This window comes from Myotis nattereri, assembly GCF_964212035.1.
Source record: "Myotis nattereri genome assembly, chromosome: 9".
NCBI classification, from domain to species: Eukaryota; Metazoa; Chordata; class Mammalia; order Chiroptera; family Vespertilionidae; genus Myotis; species Myotis nattereri.
In genome coordinates, this window is record NC_138084.1 from 5988714 (window position 1) to 6007208 (window position 18495).

Here is an 18495-nt window from a genome sequence, read left to right on the forward strand (position 1 = left end):
TTAGAGAAATCACAGAGTGGGTGGAGGGTTACCTTATAATTGGAGAGTGAGGGAAACTGATGTTAAAGATCACCTAGTCTAGTCCTGGCAAGTGTGACTCAGAGGATACACGTTTTAAAGGGCCTGATGCTGTTGCACTTTGGTTAGTAAACTACAACCTGAGGGTCAGGTCTGGCAGACTGCCTATTTTGGAAAGAAAGTTTTCTTGGAGCACAGCCCTATCCATTTCGTTAAGCTATTATCTATCATTGCTTTCACAGGACAAAAGCAAAAATGAGCCTTGTGACAGAGACCATGTCGCTCACAAAGCCAAAATCTTTTACTATTTGACCCTCCACAGAAAGTCTGCTGACCCTGCCATAGCGTTTCTCACCTGGGTCATGTGTAACTTCAGGAGAATGCAGCAGTATTCCAGGGGAGAAGCCAGAATAGGAATGCTAAATATAGCATGTCTTCCCAAGGGGCAGTTTAATTCAAATATAAATAATTTCAAGCATCGTTTTTATATTAAAACAAATGTGAAAATATTATGAAGTAGGGTGTAAATTTTGCATAACTTTCAAAAATGAAAGACTTTAAAGAAATTCATCTCATGCCTTTCAGGTCAGCACTGCTTCTCTCTACTTCCTCCACGCCCCAGTCCCTCATACCTGACCAAGATGCTTGTTTATGTTCCTCCATTCAAAAGGAAACTCGGGTGGAAAAGTTGAGAAATGCTGTTTTTATACAAAGTAGAAGTTTTTGTGCCAGCAAATGGTGAGTGGTGGAGATCTGAGGTTTTTACATTACCTATGCCAGCAGGTGAGGCAGGCTGTGTCTAAGAGCTCTTACCACCCTACCTCATAGAATCAGACACATGTAGGCTTCTGGCTCACACAGACCTGGGCTTGGATCCTGGCTCTCCAACAAACTACCTTTATGACTCTGGGTAAGTTACTTTACCTAGCCAAGCCTTCATTTCATCAGCTGCAAGATGGCGATTAAAATACATATTTCATAGGTGGCCACGAGGAGTCTAAGAAATCATGCAGGGAAAGTGTTCTGCACAAGGTAACTATTAACATGTTAGCTAAATTTCCAGAATATATAAAGAGTGCTGAAAAATAAAAAAACAAAATGGTCAAAATCAATTGAAAAGTGGGCAGAAGGCATGGGCATTATATCGAAAAGGAAATAAAAATAGCTTTAAATGTATGAAATATGCAACTTCACTCATAAAAGATATAAGAACACAACTCAAATAAGATGCCATTTTTCACCTACTGATGGTAAAGATTTAAACATTTGATAACATTCTATTGTTGAGAGTGGGGAAAGAAGTATAGTTATACAATATTGGTGATAATGCAAGTTGTGGAGGGTAATCAGTAATATCTATCAAAATTATAAAAGCTTATGCTTTTTTTAAAAAAATTTTTTTTTTAATTTTATTGATTTTCCACAGAGAGGAAGGGAGAGAGATAGAGAGTTAGAAACATCGATGAGAGAGGAACATCGATCAGCTGCCTCCTACACATCCCCCACTGGGGATGTGCCCGCAACCCAGGCACATGCCCCTGACGGGAACCGAACCTGGGACCCTTCAGTCCGCAAGCCGACGCTCTATCCACCGAGCCAAACCGGTTTCGGCAAAGCTTACGCTTTGACATAATTACACTTTCAGGAATCTAAACTATAGAAATAGTTGCAATCCTAAATAGGTGAATGAGGATTTTTAGAGCATTGTTTTTTTGTTTGTAAATGTCCAATAATAAATAAATAAAAATACACACAGTGGAATACTATATCGATATCAAAAAGAATAAGGCAGCTTAATGTATATTGATATGGAATGAGCTTGAGGCATGTTACATGAAAAACGAAAGGAGCAAAACAGAGGTACAGGCCTGGCCGAGTAGCTCAGTTGGTTGGAGCATCAACCTGACACCAAAACTGAAGGTTCAATCCCTAGTCAGGGCACATACAAGAATCAGCCAATGAATGCATAAATAAGTGAAGCAACAAATCAATCTCTCTCTCTTTTAAAAATATATCAATAAAAATAGTTTAAAAAGCAGAGGTACAGAATGCTAGTTATAAGCATATGTATAGATAATATATACACATATGCTCATATGTGCATAGGCTATACAATGGCCTATAAGGCCTTACATGACCTAACTTGCCCTTTGGCACCCTGTCATGACCCCTCTGACTCATCTCTCCCCCAGCTCTGCTCCACCTACACTGGCCACCTTGCTTTCTGAGACACCCCACTTACCTGCCTGCCTAAGAGTTTTGCAATGGCTGTCAGGTAAGTTGTCCTAAATGGGGTTCACTTCTTCCCCTCCTTCAACCCTTTGCTCAGATCTTCCCTTCCCACCGAGACTTATACTGACTACCCTAATTAAAACTACATCCCTCACCCTTTTCCCCCCTCTTATCCTACTCTTTTTCTTTTTTTTCACAGTACTTATCACCTGCTAACATCTTATTATTCAATAGAATGTAAACTACAAAGGGTAAGGATCTTTGTTTTGTTCAGTGTTAAAACCAAGCATAAAATAGCTAGTAGGTACTCAATAATTATTTTCTGAATAAGGAAATGGAAAGATGCACAAGAAACTGGTCACAGTTGTAACCCCCAGGGTGGGGAACTGAGTTACTAGAGGTAAGGATGGAAAGGAGACTTACTTTTCAGTACATACCCTTGTATACTTTGTACCGTATGCTTGTAAGAACTGATAAAATTTTAATAAAAAAGTTTATGCTAAAACTGGAAGAAGTGACAATCTGGACTCAACCCTTCACCTGACATATGGTGGTCCAGGTGCAGAACAGCTAATTTGCCCAAGGTACGCAACCAGAATTTAAACCCACATCTACTAACTCCAGGGCCCTAGCTCTGAAGGCAACCATTTAGGCAACAGAGCCTTTTGATTGGGGGCCCTGTCAGCCCATTTAATGTAGCATGATAGAAACGCCCAGATATTCCGAAGGTGATGGGTTTCCATTACAATGAACTCCAAGTGATGGACTCAGTTCTTTTGATACATGAGATTTTGGCTGTACAGTGCTTAGCTTGACATAAATGGGGATACTGGCCTTGGGGATTCTTTTATGAGAATTTCACTGTCAAAATAAAGTATTCATCTCAGTCCCTTGGTAGTTGGAAGCACAATGTTCTTGAACCCTGCACTCCCAAATATTTCTTCTTCCCAAGCAGTCAAGAGGTCTGGATGAGCTGCTGGGTGTTGGGGGTTGAGGGAGGGATTAGCGGTCACTTGGACTGGGAGTATTCCTAGGGGCTATTAAAGGCTTCGTGCTGAGCTTCTTGAACATGGCTGACCAGTGGGAGGCATTCTGGGTCCCAACCAGTTGATGCATCCGGCGCCGCTGCTGCAGCCAATAAAGCATCTCCACTTTGTCAAGCTTCATCTTGTCCAGGTAGCGCCGCCCCTTGAACGTCACTGGCTCACCAAAGATGACCTCAACCTCCTCCAGGAGCGAAACCAACGGAGCCTCCATTAGATTGAGCTTCCTGTGTAGGCGGTTTCGGACTTGATTCTCCTCCAATAAACGAGTCAGATCCATGCTAGTCTTTTGGAAGAAACGGTTGGGGTCAGAGGCGTGTCGCTCAAACCGCTCCAGTTTCCCCAGCAATATCTCCCGCAGCTGAATGGGCTGCACGGTCTGCTCCCAGGCACTCAGCAATAAAGGCAGCTGCCTCAGGCGGGCGTTGGAGCTGTACTTGATAGCCATGTCCATCCGGTCCTTGTCAGGAACCTCAAGAATGGACCACAACCGCTGCAGACGCTTCTGCAGGCTCGGGATTCTGTGGGGTTCTCCCAGGAGGCTGGCCCTCCTAGTTTCTAGACGGTGCCCCAGCACCGTGTTCCAATCCCATTCTCCTGGCACAAAATCTGGCTCTTCATCTTCTAGCAATGGAGGTGGGTGCTGAAACTTTAGGGACTCTCTGACAGGGGGCACGATCTCCACAGGAACATCCTCTTCATACATTTGGAAGATGACATGGAGGAAATCTGTCTCCTGGTTGGTGAGGTGTTTGAAATAGTCATCCGAACACAAGAGGTTTTTCAACCAGTTCATTCCTGAGGTCTTGTTTGGCCGTCTCTTCCAACCTTTGCTTACTTGGAACAATGAAAGAGAGGACTGGAAAGTGGTTACTCTCTTGGGACAAAGACCAACCAGCTTGGGGTTGATGACACGATGCCGTTTATCTTGATGCAGAAAGGCTGAGGATAGGAACACTGACCAGTCTTTACTGGCTGCTGGCTCAATCAAGGGTCCCTGGTCAAAAGAGAAGTGGTCAATAGAGACACGGCTCATCAACTCCTTATAGACCTCCCTGATGCTATTACCAATGAAGCGATCAATATCCATTTCCTCGATCAGTTTGGAATCCAGTTCACCAATTAGGTGGTTGTACAGGGCTCCGGTCTCTTCAACGTGGAAGGAATCCAAAAACTTTCTCTTAGAGACCTGTACCCCAGCTGCCTGGACCACGATCTGATCTCTCAGCTTCAAAGTAACTGACACTGGCTGTGGATGAAGTGGAGGGGGTTTGGGGAATTGGGGGCCCCACTGCCCAGAGGTTTCTTCTTCCTCATTCAACATTCTCTGCAGCTCTTCTATGCGATGTGCTGTGGCTGGGTGGTGGGTCAGGGCCCCCAGGAGCGGGGACACACCTGAGTCCATTGGTGCGTAGCGAGTCCGCTCCAATTTCGTGTTCTTCCTTATCTGCTTCAGGTCCTCGGCCACCATGTCCTCTATCAGCTCTGGTTTGCTCTCTGCAAACAGGACCAGTGGGGTCAAGGGACGAGGGAGGAGGGGAGGAAGGCCCAATTCATCTGCTAGCCTCCAGCCCTCGCGCAGAGAGGGCATGGACCGGCCCCTATGAAGCTGGGCGTAGAAAGGCAAATAGGAGGTGCGCGGAGACATGCTGGTGACAGCCACCGAATACCGGGGCAATGACTCAATCTGTGAGGAAGTGAAGCTTTCTCCCTTCTTTTGCATGGCAGGCAGCCAGCAAAGAGTCTTTTTCTTTAGCTGAGGGATGGACTTTAATTCCTTCACAGGATCGGGTCTGGGCTCACTGAGAAGCTCTCGCGAGCGGCTGAGTTGGATGAGATAGCTCAGGTTGAGGTTGCAGTGTGGTATTTGGGCAGAGCTGGCTCCGTGAGGCCTAGGAGGCTTGGAAGCCGCAGGGGGTCCGGAGGGGCGCAGCTTGAATACGCCGCCCTGGGCCTGCTGTACTCTCAGCAGGGAGCGGAAGTCGGCGAGCAGGCCACGGTAGACCTCGGGGCTGGTGAGGAAGATTGTGCAATCCCTGGCGAGGTTGGCGGCCAACCGGGTGAGCGTGGCGGATTCAGTGAAGACGTGCGTGGAAGTCGGCATTGTCTTCAGCAGGCGCAGGTAGTGTAAGAAGAGCTGCTCGCAGCTGAGCAGCACGTAAACCAGCACCCGCTTCCGCAGCCTCTGGTTGTTGAAGTGGCTCAGACTAGGTTCGGGGGGAGGCTCCCGCCAGCTGCACTTCAACTCGTCCAAGATGACCTTTCGGAAACGGAGAGGGCCCGCGGGAGGCACCGGCTCCTCCAGCTCGCACCGGGCCAGCCGCTTGGACACCTGGCGGCACAGTGATGCCACGGTCAGCCGTGAGACGGGTAGGGACGGTAGCATTGGGACCTCCTGCGGGAGGCGCTTCGGAGGCTCTGCGTACGTCTTCCTTCTGGGGAAGATCGACAGCGGATGCAGCAACTGGTGATAAAACCGCTGGAGCTCAGGTTCAGGTTTAAAGGGCTCCATTTTAGCGTTGGCGCGGTAAGCTGTCGAGGTAGAGGCGTCCAAACGGTTACTAAGGCAACCAGGGACCTCATAGTCAGAGTGCGCTTGCGCGGTCAGTGCTCCTCTCCCGCCCCCCGGCCTGGAACATTGGAGATGGGCGGGCCTTGCGTGCGCACGCGCCAGGAGGCGGGGCAAAGCCTGGCTTCCGAGGCTCCGCCTCCTCGTGATACTGCTTGGATTTCCGCTGTAGGACTCGAGCTGTTAAGGTCCTCCTGTCAGTGACTGGGTCCGAGATGGCGTCGGACTCGGGGGACCGGGAGACCGCCTGCACGGTGAGGGTCGACGCCTCATGTGGGAGCCTCGCGGGACAGAGAGCCACGACCCCTAGGGGTGATCGTTACCTCGAGAAGGGGAAGGAAGAAGCGGGCACTAGGAGCGGGACCTGGGGATCTGGATTGCAAAGTGCGATAGTAGGAGAGTCCTTGGCTTTACTGTTGGAGGCTGGTTGTCCTGAATTGATCTTGAGTGATAATGAAGAAGGCGCTTGGAGAGGGGTCAGGCGTTTCCCCAGGCCTCTGGGGTGGTTGTAGGGGAGGTAGTGAAACAGGGTCACGCAAGAGGGGTTCTCAGCTCTCATCGGCCGGTCCCTACCTTCCTTGCAGTTGGAGTTCGCCGTGCAGATGACCTGTCAGAGCTGTGTGGACGCAGTGCGCAGGTCCCTGCAAGGGGTGCCAGGTAAGAGCCAGTGCATTTTCTGCGAACCGTCCAGAGGCCTCCGGGAGAGGCAGGCAAATCTCTTAGACCCTACTTCCTTGAGGCAAGGGAAGGCGCCAAGCCTCAGCTTTGGGTTTGGACAGGCTGCCTGCCAAGCTTTGTGGCCTCAAATAAGTTGTGTAACCTTCTAGCCTCGTTTGCTTCCTCACCTGCCAGAGGAGGACAGTATCACCATCCTGATGTGTGTAAAAGTGAGGGACAGTTTGGTTATTTGTAGGGTTTCCTTTTCACAGAATTGCCCTGTTCCTTTTTTAGAGAAAATTTTCTGAGTTTATTTGAGCCAAACTTATGATCTGTGCCAGGGAACAAGGCCTCAAATGCTCCCAGAATTGCCTTGTTCTTGCAGGGGAGGAGGTGTCTGTGTCTGCCTGATCTCTTACGGATGCTCCCTGGTCCCCGGCAGTGTCCAGGATGCTGCAGGGGCTCTGAAGAAGCAGCCGATGAGACCTTTTGGAGCCACAGCCCCAATATTCCCTTCTCTCACGTGCTGCCTCCTCCCGGTTGCATTTCTCAGTTCTGCCTCCTTTGAGCAGGCACCTTGTCTGTTATTCCCTTCTCTGCCTGATGGTTAACCCAGGCATAGTCCGAGTTCTCCCACAGCCTGTGAGCTCCCTGAGGACGAGGATCAGTACTTTGCCTGACCCTGGCCTCCTCCATGTTGAAAGGATACGGAGGAGGGAAACGAAAGATAAAGGGAAGGCCAATGGTCAGTAGCATTCAGTTCACAGGGCGCTAGCTGAGCATGGCATGAAATGCCTCATTTAACCTGTCTTCTGGGCTGCCCATGGCTCCCCTGGGCTTTACCCTACAGTGCAGCAAACACACTTACTGAGGTCAGAGCAGAATGATGGTCTTCGCTTTGGCAGCACGCATACTAAAATTGGAATAATACAGGGAAGATTTGCATGGCCCTTTAAAAAAAAAAAAAAGAAGAACAAGAGCATGATTGTAAGCCCTACAGGTGAGAGCAACATTTAGAGGATTCAAGGGTTCTCTGAAAAGGCTTGGGAGCCCTGAATATCTGAATAAAAGGGAAGTCCCTTTCTTCCTTTTTTGAGTTGGCTTGATGCTCTGCAAAACTCAGCATGTGTCAGAGTTATCCCACAGGCTGTGTACTCTCACAGGGGTGACTTTGGGGACTTGGGGGGCAATTGAGACATACTGACTCTTGAACCTGACCCTCGTGGAACACACACAGCTCCTGCCCTCACAGAGGACTTAAGTCAGTGCAGCGTGAGTTACGAGGGGGAAGTGGCAGCTGCCACAGGAGGGCAGAGGAGGGGGTCCCAACCCAGCTGGAGGCTGGCGGCTGCTTATCAGGTGAGCAGTGTCCAGGTGACGTGCTCGGGCTCTGGAGCTAGGCTGCCTGGGATGCATTCCAGTTCCACAGTTTACTACAATGTGACTGTGAGCAAGTTTCTTAATTTCTCGGTGCCTCAGTTTCCTCATCTGTAACATGAGGATAATAGTAATCAGCTCACAGGGTTACTTGAGTGTGGAAGGAGTTACTATAGGTGAAGTACGAAGAAGCCCACAGTGCATGCTCAGTCCATGTTCGCTCTCATGATGATGGTGCTAGAACCCTTTCTTATGTACGTATGAGCTTTATTGAAATGTACTTCACATATCACAAAATCACCACTTAAAGTATACAGTCCAGTGGTTTTTCGTATACTCACAGAGTTGTGCAACCGTCACCGCTATCAATTATATTTCATCACCTCATGAAGAAACTGAACCCTTTAGCACTGCCTTCCTATGCTCCTACCCCCTAATCTCCCTCCTGTCCTTACAGATTTTCCTATTCTGGACATTTCCTCCAGAATGGTATCATCTAATATGTGGCCTTTTATGACTGGCTTTCTCATTACAATGTTTGCAAGGTTCATCCATGTTGTGGTGCATAGTGCTTCGTTCCTTTATATGGCTGAACAGGATTCCACTGTCTAGAAATACCACATTTTTTATCCATTCATCAGTGGATGGGCATTTGGATTGTTTTTACCTTTGGCTATTATGAATAATGCTACTCTGATAGCCTGATTTTATAAAAAACATTTTTTAAAAAATTATGTATGGCCCTGGCCGGTTTGGCTCAGTGGATAGAGCATCGGCCTGCCGACTGAAAGGTCCCAGGTTCGATTCCAGTCAAGGGCATGTACCTGGGTTGTGGGCACATCCCCAGCTGGAGGTGTGCAGGAGGCAGCTGATCGATGTTTCTCTCTCATCGATGTTTCTGACTCTCTGTCCCTCTCCCTTCCTCTCTGTAAAAAAAATCAACAAAGATATATTTTTAAAAATTACGTATGTTTCAAAAGTTATAGATAACGCCCGGCATGTAATAAGGACTCACAACAATCCTGGGATTGGTGACATTATCCTCACTTTCTTTATAAAGAAACAGCCTTAGAGAGGTTAAGGGCCTTACGCAGCTAGAAGGCAACTTCCGAGCCTGCCTCCAGCCATGGGAGGTTGGTAAAGATGGGGATGGGAATCACCCTGTGCTTCTCTCCTCCCTGTTCCCAGCGCAGGGGTGCCAGCCCTCTGCTGCCCTCTGCCCCTCCTTTCCTCCCAGGTGTCCAGAGTGTAGAGGTGCAGTTGGAGAACCAGATGGTCCTGGTGCAGACCACCCTGCCCAGCCAGGAGGTGCAGGCCCTCTTAGAAGGAACGGGGCGGCAGGCGGTACTCAAGGGCATGGGCACGGGCCTATTGCGTGAGTAACTACTGTGGTCTTGGCCTTGCCTTTCTGGGAGGGAGGTGGCCAGGGACTGGTATAAATCTAACCATAGGATTTTGTGACTTTGGGTTGGAGAGACTTTGGAGAAGGTGTGAAAGTTATGTGGGGCTCCCTCCAGGCCCTTCCCCAGCTGATGAAGAGGTGGGTCTGGGTGAGGTGGCAAACCAACCCAGGTGTCTAATACCTTGCAGAGAATCTGGGGGCAGCAGTGGCCATTCTAGGGGGCCCCGGCCCTGTGCAGGGGGTGGTGCGCTTCCTACAGCTGACCCCTGAGCGCTGCCTCATTGAGGGAACCATTGATGGCCTGGAGCCTGGGCCACACGGACTCCATGTCCATCAGTTCGGGGACCTCACAAGGAACTGCAACAGGTAAGTTGTCTGCAACCTCCCTTGCGGCATCCTCATCCTCCCAGTTGTGTACTCACTATGTGCAGGGGGCTATATTCAGCCCTTTACACGCACTTTCATACTTGGTCCTCATAAGTACTCTGTGAAGCATATACACACAGGCCCATTCTACAGATAAGGAAACTGAGGATCGAAGAGGTTAAATGATTTGTCAAAGGCCCCAGAGCATGTAAATAGTAGAGTGGGGATTTGAACCAAAACCTGACTTTGATGGTCCTGCTCATAGCCACCTTACTGTCTCTAAGATAGAAGGGGACTCCTGGACACGGTGACTCCCTGTGTCATGGTGTTTGTCATCGATTAGTAGTTTACTTATTTGTGTCTCCCTTAGAAGCTTATTGAGGGCAGGACCAATGTTCGACTCTTCTTAGTACCCTCAACCCAAAGCCTGGCATAGAGTGAGCCTGTTTGTTGAATGAATGCATGCATGCATGCATGAATGAAGGAAAGACAGAAACAAATGTAGTTAAAGTAAGAGGATGGATCGTCTGGCCTGTGAGCTGCTGTTTCACTGCCTACCTGCTACCTTTTCTTCTCAGCTGTGGGGACCACTTTAACCCCGATGGAACATCTCATGGGGGCCCTCGGGACGCTGACCGGGTAAGTGTCCAGCTCTGTGAGGCTTAGGCTGAGACAGAGCCCTAGGTCTCCAGAGACAGGCAAGCAGCCCGTGGGGCCTTTGAGTGAGATGCCTTTTTGGGGTCTTTTCCCTTCACTTCGTTCCAGTTAGGAGCATTTGTGACACGTTCTGTCAGTGGAGGGGCGACCACTGAGTGCTCTGGTTGCAGCACAGTGAGAATGCTGCTGGAGGCCCCTGGGAGCCCAGAGCAAGCCCCTGCGGCAGCCCTAAGGGCATGGGCAGTGGGAAAGCTTCCTGGGGAGGTGATGGTGTAGAAGTTGAAGGTTTTACCTAAATTGGACAGGCCATTCCCCAGTGCTCCAACTCCTGGTCCCAGAGTTTCATTTTTCACCAGAGAAGTGTTTTTCTCATCGATAGTGAGTCACGTGTTGCCTTAATGATGTTTGCCCTATTTGAGTACTGCTTGTTCCATTAGTTACTCAATGTTTTGATTTAAATTATTACTCATTGATTTTCTTTAGGTAAATTTGGTTATTTTTAGTGCTGTAGTCTGTCACAGAGTTTCAAACATATTCTAAAGTAGAGAAACTCGCCCTAGCAGGTTTGGCTCGGTGGATAGAGTGTCAGCCTGCGGACTGAAAGGTCCCGGGTTCGATTCCAGTCAAGGGCATGTACCTTGGTTGTAGGCACATCCCCAGTAAGGGGTGTGAGACGGCAGCTGATCGATGTTTCTCTCTCATCGATGTTTCTAACTCTCTATTTATCTCCTTTCCTCTCTGTAAAAAAATCAATAAAATATATTTTAAAAAATAAATAAATAAAATAGTGAAACTACTGTCCTGAACCAGCAGGTCCCTTTTACCCAGCTTCAGCAGTCACCACCTCATGGCCAGTCCTGTTTCATCTACACCCGTGGCCCTTCACCATTATTTTGAATCAAAGCAAGACATAATGAAGGTAGATTGATTTTTTAACAAGACACTTGATAATTGCCACAGAGAATGAAAAACCAGTACTTCCAGCCTGAATAGGAGGATCATTGTAGAAATAAATCAGTTCAGGCTTAAACCGAGTTCTGTGTCCTGCCAGGGACTGAGGTCCCTTTATCTTTGTTCAAGTGAGTAGCAGATGTTAGAGAGGTGCAAAAGGCCTGTGAACACCAAATGGAAACTTTGTCCTGGATGTCAAACAAGTGATTTAATGTTTCCTAATGCCCTGTCCTCACACCCCTAATGCCACCTACTTCACTTCCTGCGTTGTGTGTTCCCCCATGCGGGTTTCAGTACCAGGCAAGCTCTGGGTCCTGGTCCTGGGAGCTGAGGACTCCTCTTCACACCCCACCCCCCAGGACCTTCTGCCACAACACAAATGAAAACATGGTGTGTGTTTATAGTTCATGGAACTGATTTTTTTTTTTTTTTTTTTACTTTTGACAGCTGTCACATTTCTCATGGTAAAAAGTTTTTACTCCACCCCCCCCCCCCCCCCCAGAGTTTGAGAAGCCTTTCTGTCAGGTCCATTGCCCCGGGGCATGCTTGTGTTTCGTGTATCAGTTATATATCGCTGTGAACTAAGTTACTCCAAACTTAGGGGTTTAAAACCACAAGCATTTCTCATCTCATGTTCTCTGGGTGCAGTTTAGGGTCTCTCAGGCTGCAGCCAAGGTGCTGGCCGGGGCCGCAGCCATCTCCATGCTCAAGGTGGGAGGGCCCGCTTCCACGCCGCCGGCTCATGCGGCTGTTGGCAGGCCTGGGGGACTCCATGGCTGTTGGCCAGACATGTTGGCCGCGTGGGGCTCACCCCAGGGCAGTTCACAGCACAGCAGCTGGTTTCCCTGGAGGAAGGGAGTGAGAGGGGCATCGGAAACTGAAGCCATACTTCTTTTTGTAACCTGTTGTTGGAGGTCTAAAAAGTTCCCATTCTGCGATGGAGCTCTCACAAAACACAATGAAAAGACTGGGGATAATGTGGGACCTCTGATCATTAAGAGAAAAGAAACCTATATCGACAGTTTCCATGCTGCAAGCCAAGTCATCCTGATTGTTTAATTAGAATGACTGCCACTTTAGTCTAATTCGCCATCTCTGGGTTCTAGGTGTGGTATATTACAAACTGCAGCTTTCATATTCATGTCATTTGCCTTACTTGTTGAAGCACTGTGGCGCACATTTGTTTAAACAAAGGAAAAAGTAAAACTGGGGAGAAAAAAAAGTAACCTAATCTTGAAAGTGACACCAGGCGCAGCCCACCTTCAGGGGAGCACGCAGGTGTGAATACAGGGGAGGTGCACCTTACAGGCGGTCTTCCTCACTGAGCCTTGAACGGGGCTGAGCAGGAATCAGGCCGGTTTGACAAGCAGGAGTGGGAATGGCAGGCTCAACAGAGGAAACACCACAGGCAGAGCCTTCGAGACATGAAACTGCTAGAAGCATCTGGGAACTGACAGCCCGAGTCTCTCATGCAGTGAAGGTTTTTGAAGAGCAAGAGGCCACCCCGTGACTCAGGCCCTGGTCCGGGCCGAGAATCAGAAGGAGCTGGAGCCAGTTGCTCTGTTGTGCCCAAGCCCTTGATGTAGACAGAGGAGGATTTGAGCAAAAGCTGCATGGCCAAGGTGACCATGACGACTGGCAGGTTCCTTTTGGATTTCAACTTCTGGTTTTGGCCAGATGGAAAAGAGTTCAATGTGGGAATTTACATCCACGCCTGGTTGTCCTGTTTCATGTCTCCTAAAGTGGTCTCAGCTTCCTCCCCTTCTCTCCTTTCTCTTCAAACACTTAGTGCTTCTGTACCGGAGGGATTGCTCCAGAGCGTGGGGTCACCATGTCATGCCCCAGCCTGAAGCCCTTCGTGGCTCCCCAGTGCCTGAGGGGGCAGGCCCTGCTGGGCTGCTAGGTGTGACGTTTGAGGCCACCTGGCCCAGTTCCACCCCCTGTGTCGAGGAGGGATTGGAAAGGCTGCCCCTCCTGACCCTCTTCTGGGGTGCACCTCTGAGCTGCACTCCTCTACTGCTCCCTCAGCCAAGTCCTGAAAACGCTCCCCAAGGCCCTGTGTCATTGCCTCCCCCTCCTTATCTTTCTACCATAAAAGCCCCAACACAGGACGCAACGAAAGAGCCAGATGTAAGCAGCAGATTTCTCTCTGAGAAACAAGATAAAGAGAAGTGGCTCTTCTTGCTGCTTGTCAAACCCGTCATACAGTGACATGCTTTGCGTCCCACACAGGCATAGGCACTTGCTTCTGCCCAAGTGTCAGGTTGGGGACAGTTTATTTGCACAGATGTGAGTCTCTGTGACTCATCAGTAGGTCTTGTCACTAGAATATACACTGTTGTACTAACCCTGTTGTCATAACCACTCCTCTGTCCCACATCTGGCTCCCACTGAGCTGCAAACCCTTGAGGGTGGTGACTGCATATGCACCCCTCATGCCTGGCAGAGGGTGTCAGATGTTCATGTAAAAAAACCATTGAAACCTGTAAGGAATTTTTGTGAGTTTATTTGAGCCTAACTGTCCACATATGCCAGGAAGCAGAACCTCAACATATTGAGATAATGCTCCAGAGAATGGCGCGTTACATTTGTATTTATACATTGCAATCAAAGGAGGGACGTAGGTGGGTTACATGAAATTCATTGGTGATAGATTAAGGAGGAGGGATAAAGCAAAACAGGGGAAACCCCTGGGATTGGATAAAAAGTAAAATGATGGACACATACTTAGGTGGGTGCAGGATCAATTAACATGATAATGAAGGAATTTGTGGTATCTGTCCTGGCACCCAGCACATTTGGTTGTGCCCCAGGGGCTCCAGAAAAAAAAAAAAGGAAGTTACAAGTTACCCAGACATTTCAAGGGTATGTTATCATAGATGCAAAAAGACAGACAGGCTCAGTTAAAGTAAAGGTTGACCTTGTGAGTGAAGATACCGGCCTAGGACGTAACTGCCCACCATCACTGCTTTTAAAGTTTAATTTCAGACCATCCTTTGTGGTGACTTTAGGTCTCTGAGTTTGCAAGACCGCCATGCAGGCCTCCCCTGAGCTTGTCAGGTCAGCATGTGGCCCCTTCCGTCCACACTGATTTAGGGGATGCTCAGTAGGTGTGTTACATTTTTGTTACCTTCCAGGGCAGAGCCAGCTTCTGGGGAGAGCCTGGACAGGCCTTGGCCCCTGTGTTTCTTCTCTCTGTTCTCGGAGGCTGGCCATCAGGGAAAGGATGCTGGCTGCCTCTAAGGGTCAAGAAGCCAAGCGTGGCCAGCTTAAGCCCAGAGGAACTGCAGGTTGATTGCCAAGGGCTCAGAGTCATCAGGAGGCTGGAGAACTGGGCTTGGGAAGAAGTAGGAACTGGGTTAGCTTCTGAGGCCAGGAGGCAAGGCTGGCAACGGCCTCGTGGGAGAAACAGCCTGGTCCAGTGGTCATGGCTTCCCAGGAAGGAGTCACTGGCTGTTTTCAGGGTGCTCTCATCCTGCCCAGGATTTCGGTTCCAGGGAGGGAGCATCCAGTTGGCTTCCTTGCGTCCTGGGCCATCTCTTTATCCTACCCGACTGTACCCACAGGGGGACTCTGGTACTTTGGGGGAGTCAGAGACTGGGAAGCCAGAACCTAGCAGCTGTGCTCCACATGCTCTTTCCCCCTGGGTCTCGTTGCAGCACCGGGGAGACCTGGGGAATGTCCACGCTGATGCTGATGGCCAAGCCATCTTCAGGATAGAGGATGAGCAGCTGAAGGTAAGCTGGAAAAGAAAGGGGGGACCTTTCCTCACAGGTGGGTACACTGTCTGAGGCCATTTGTTGTCTCCCCTCACAGGTATGGGATGTGATTGGCCGAAGCCTGGTCATTGATGAGGGAGAAGACGACCTGGGCCGGGGCGGCCATCCCTTATCCAAGATCACGGGGAACTCAGGAGAGAGGTGGGTAATGCCACCCCCGGCAGGAGGGTGTGCTCTGCCAGCCGTGCCTGCGGACCCCACAAGCGGCCCAGACAAGTGCCCACTCTTGACCACACATTCTTCTGCAGGTTGGCCTGTGGCATCATCGCACGCTCCGCTGGCCTTTTCCAGAACCCCAAGCAGATCTGCGCCTGCGACGGCCTTACCATCTGGGAGGAGCGAGGCCGGCCCATTGCTGGCAAGGGACGGAAGGAACCGCCGCAGCCATCCCAGCCCCCTGCCCACCTCTGAGCAGGGCCTCCGCCTCAGTCTCAGGCCCACCATCCTCCCAGCTGATGCCATCCTCCTCCAGGGGATGGGGGAGCCCTGCTTGCCTAGTCCAGGAACAAGGGTACAGGGTGTGCAGGGGTTGCTGTGACGCTCCCTTGGCAAAGTAAAGTTTTTCTATTCATATGGAGCTCTGTTTTGTCCGTGTCCCCAGGTCCCATGGGCGTGGTGAACCCAGTCCCTCTGCCCCTGCCCTCCCTTTCGAGAGCCAGCTCTTGTGTTTTGGAGCCAAACAAAACTGGATTTAAATCCACACACCTCCTGAGGGCCCCATCCTCCTCAGGATCACAGTGAAGGACCACACAGTCATATTGCTGTTTGTGCCTGTCTCCCCCCCTCACTGTGGCCCCGGAACCCAGTGTGGACAGCCAGCTCCGGACCTGGGGGTCAAGGGATACTCCTACATCCTCCCAGTGCGTCCCCCCTTTAAAAAAGCAATCTGTCTTGAATCAATTTCTTTACGCACAAGAGGAAGATTCTAAATTAATCTAATAAGTGCTTAGCACAGGGCCTGGCACCTGGTAAGTTAAAGGAGCAGTGGCTGTGATTCTGAAACCAAACTGGGTGCTGGAGGCAGCCCTAGTCAAGCTCCCGTCTCACAGAGATGGCCGATATCCAAGGGTGTGTGTGTGGGGCCAGGGATTCTGGTCCTCCCCACTCATCTATCTGCTTTGCTGCCCACCCCTACCCGCACTGGACTGCGTCAGGCTTGCTCATCCATGACAAAACTGCTCTCATGGCCGAAACCGGTTTGGCTCAGTGGATAGAGCGTCGGCCTACGGACTGAAGGGTCCCAGGTTCGATTCCGGTCAAGGGCATGTACCTTGGTTGCGGGCACATCCCCAGTAGGGGGTGTGCAGGAGGCAGCATATCAATATTTCTCTCTCATCGATGTTTCTAACTCTCTATCCCTCTCCTTTCTTCTCTGTAAAAAATCAATAAAATATATTTTAAAAAAAACAAAACAAAACAAAAAAAAACTCTCATGACACGTGGGCTGCCGGAGTACAGACTTTGCCCTTGACGCTGCCTGCGGGGAACCAGATGGGTGGTTTCGCATTTAGCTGGCCTCAGCTGAGGTGTGCCTAGCTCTGCTCCCATTCCCAGGCCCTGCCTGGTTCTCCCTGAAGGCTGCTGGCTGTGCCGCTAGCCCCAGCCCTTGGACCCTGCTCTTTCTTGCCTAACCTCTCTGGTTGCTTTCCAGCTCCCCTTGTTTCTTGGGGAACCAAATTCTTTTAATCCTGGGGCCCAGGCTGTCTTTCCACGTCTGCCTCATTGCATGAACTCCTCTTGGACTCTGCCCACAGCCGAGTCCAAGAGGAGGTGGCCTCCACTCACCTTCCTGCTGGAAGTAAGGCTGGATTTAACCCTTTTATGGCTAAACTGCTCACCATCCTCTGCTGCAGTGGTTCTCAACCTTCTGGCCCTTTAAATACAGTTCCTCATGTTGTGACCCAACCATAAAATTATTCTCGTTGCTACTTCATAACTGTAATGTTGCTACTGTTATGAATCGTAATGTAAATATCTGATATGCAGGATGGTCTTAAGCGACCCCTGTGAAAGGGTCGTTCGACCGCCAAAGGGGTTGCGACCCACAGGTTGAGAACCACTGCTCTACTGTGTTTCAACCCTTAAAAATCACCATCCCCATTAGCTTTTCTTTCTTCTAGACTCTTAGCTGTATAGTTTACAAACTTTGTTTTTAATCACAGAACACTGTCCATGCATCTTGAAGCCCCATCTGTGAAGCAGATGTGGACTATCCTCGGACTCTGGAGAGCACACAGTTTGAAAATCTTTACCAAATTCAAACATTTTTGTGTTACCTCTCAACTTCTGCCATGTCCACAAACCACCTGTACTATCATTCACCAAATACTTTTCTTTACATTGATTCATTTTTAAACTTTCTTAAAAAGGAAATTGTAATCATATTTGCTAACACTGTACCTATATTGTGATTATTCAGTGCCAGGCTCTGTTTTAAGCACTTTCCATGCTGTAATTAATTTAATCCTCATGACAATACTACAAAGTAGGTTCTGTTATTATCCCATGTTACAGATGAGGAAACTGCAGGACAGAGGTGGTTGTGGAACTTGCCTAAGACACACAGTAACATGACCCAGGTGGTCTGGCTCCAAGTCTATGCTCTTACCCACTATATTAGTTCTCATTGTCAAGTATGGAAAGCAAGATTCATTTGTTATAAACAGAAGTTTGCTAGAAAAAGAACACACATAGCCATTAAAATAAAAATTGTTTAGCCAGAAACTGCCACAAATTGTGTATAAACTAAGCAGTTTTGCACTGCAATTTAGGGAACCCAGACAATTCCTTTTGCCGCCTGTTCTCTCAGCTGCCATTGATCATCTCTCTGCCACAGCTGCTTTCTCAGTGGCTCCCGCCTCATTGTCTTCATGTCTCAGGGACCCTGAGTTCACCCTTTCTGGCGTTCCGTTCTCAGTTCTGCCTGGGATTCCACGTTGTGGGTTTGTAGAGCTGTGAACCCTGAAAGAACCTTCTGTTGTCTGTAGCTGCATTCTGGCAGAGGGGCCTGATTGGAGTCCTCTTCAGAGCAACGGCAGCGCCCCTTCTCAAGGATCCCTGTTGGCTGTTTCCTCTACTAGTGCTCTCGAGAGGGCACCCTTGTGGTCCCTGGATCAGCAGCCTGCGTGCACCTGGAAATGTTTGGAATGCAAATTCTGGGGCTTTCACTCCAGACTCACTGAATCAGAAACTGTATGGGTTGGTAAAAAGAAAATGCATATATTTTTAAAAATAAAGAAAAAATAAAATGAATTAAAAAAAAAAGAAAGAAACTGTGTGCTCTCTGGCCAGTGTTCTCAGTGGTTAGAGCATTGGAACCGTCTTGGGTTTGATTGCCAGTCAAGGGCATGTAGCTGGGTTGCAGGTTCGATCCCCATACCCCCACAAACAGAAAAGTGCTCTGAATTCCCTGGGTCTGATCCTCTAATAATACCCCTGTCAATT

General features: G+C 49.2%; 2 protein-coding genes across 2 annotated transcripts; one reads left to right on the top strand and one right to left on the bottom strand.

Annotated features, from left to right (window-relative positions):
- Positions 1 to 3252: 3252 nt before the first annotated feature.
- Positions 3253 to 5805, bottom strand: CCDC87 (coiled-coil domain containing 87; the record flags this gene model as incomplete). The annotated part of the gene is made up of 1 exon (XM_081098377.1): positions 3253 to 5805. One exon carries the CDS (start codon positions 5803 to 5805, stop codon positions 3253 to 3255), a length of 2553 nt encoding a protein of 850 aa, XP_080954503.1.
- CCS (copper chaperone for superoxide dismutase) lies at positions 5332 to 15622 on the top strand. Its single transcript, XM_081098378.1, has 8 exons — positions 5332 to 6116; positions 6447 to 6519; positions 9134 to 9271; positions 9487 to 9664; positions 10243 to 10303; positions 14932 to 15009; positions 15089 to 15192; positions 15300 to 15622. The coding sequence occupies exons 1-8, from the start codon at positions 6078 to 6080 to the stop codon at positions 15460 to 15462; spliced, it is 834 nt and encodes a 277-aa protein (XP_080954504.1). The 5' UTR covers positions 5332 to 6077; the 3' UTR covers positions 15463 to 15622.
- The last annotated feature ends 2873 nt before the right edge of the window (positions 15623 to 18495 follow it).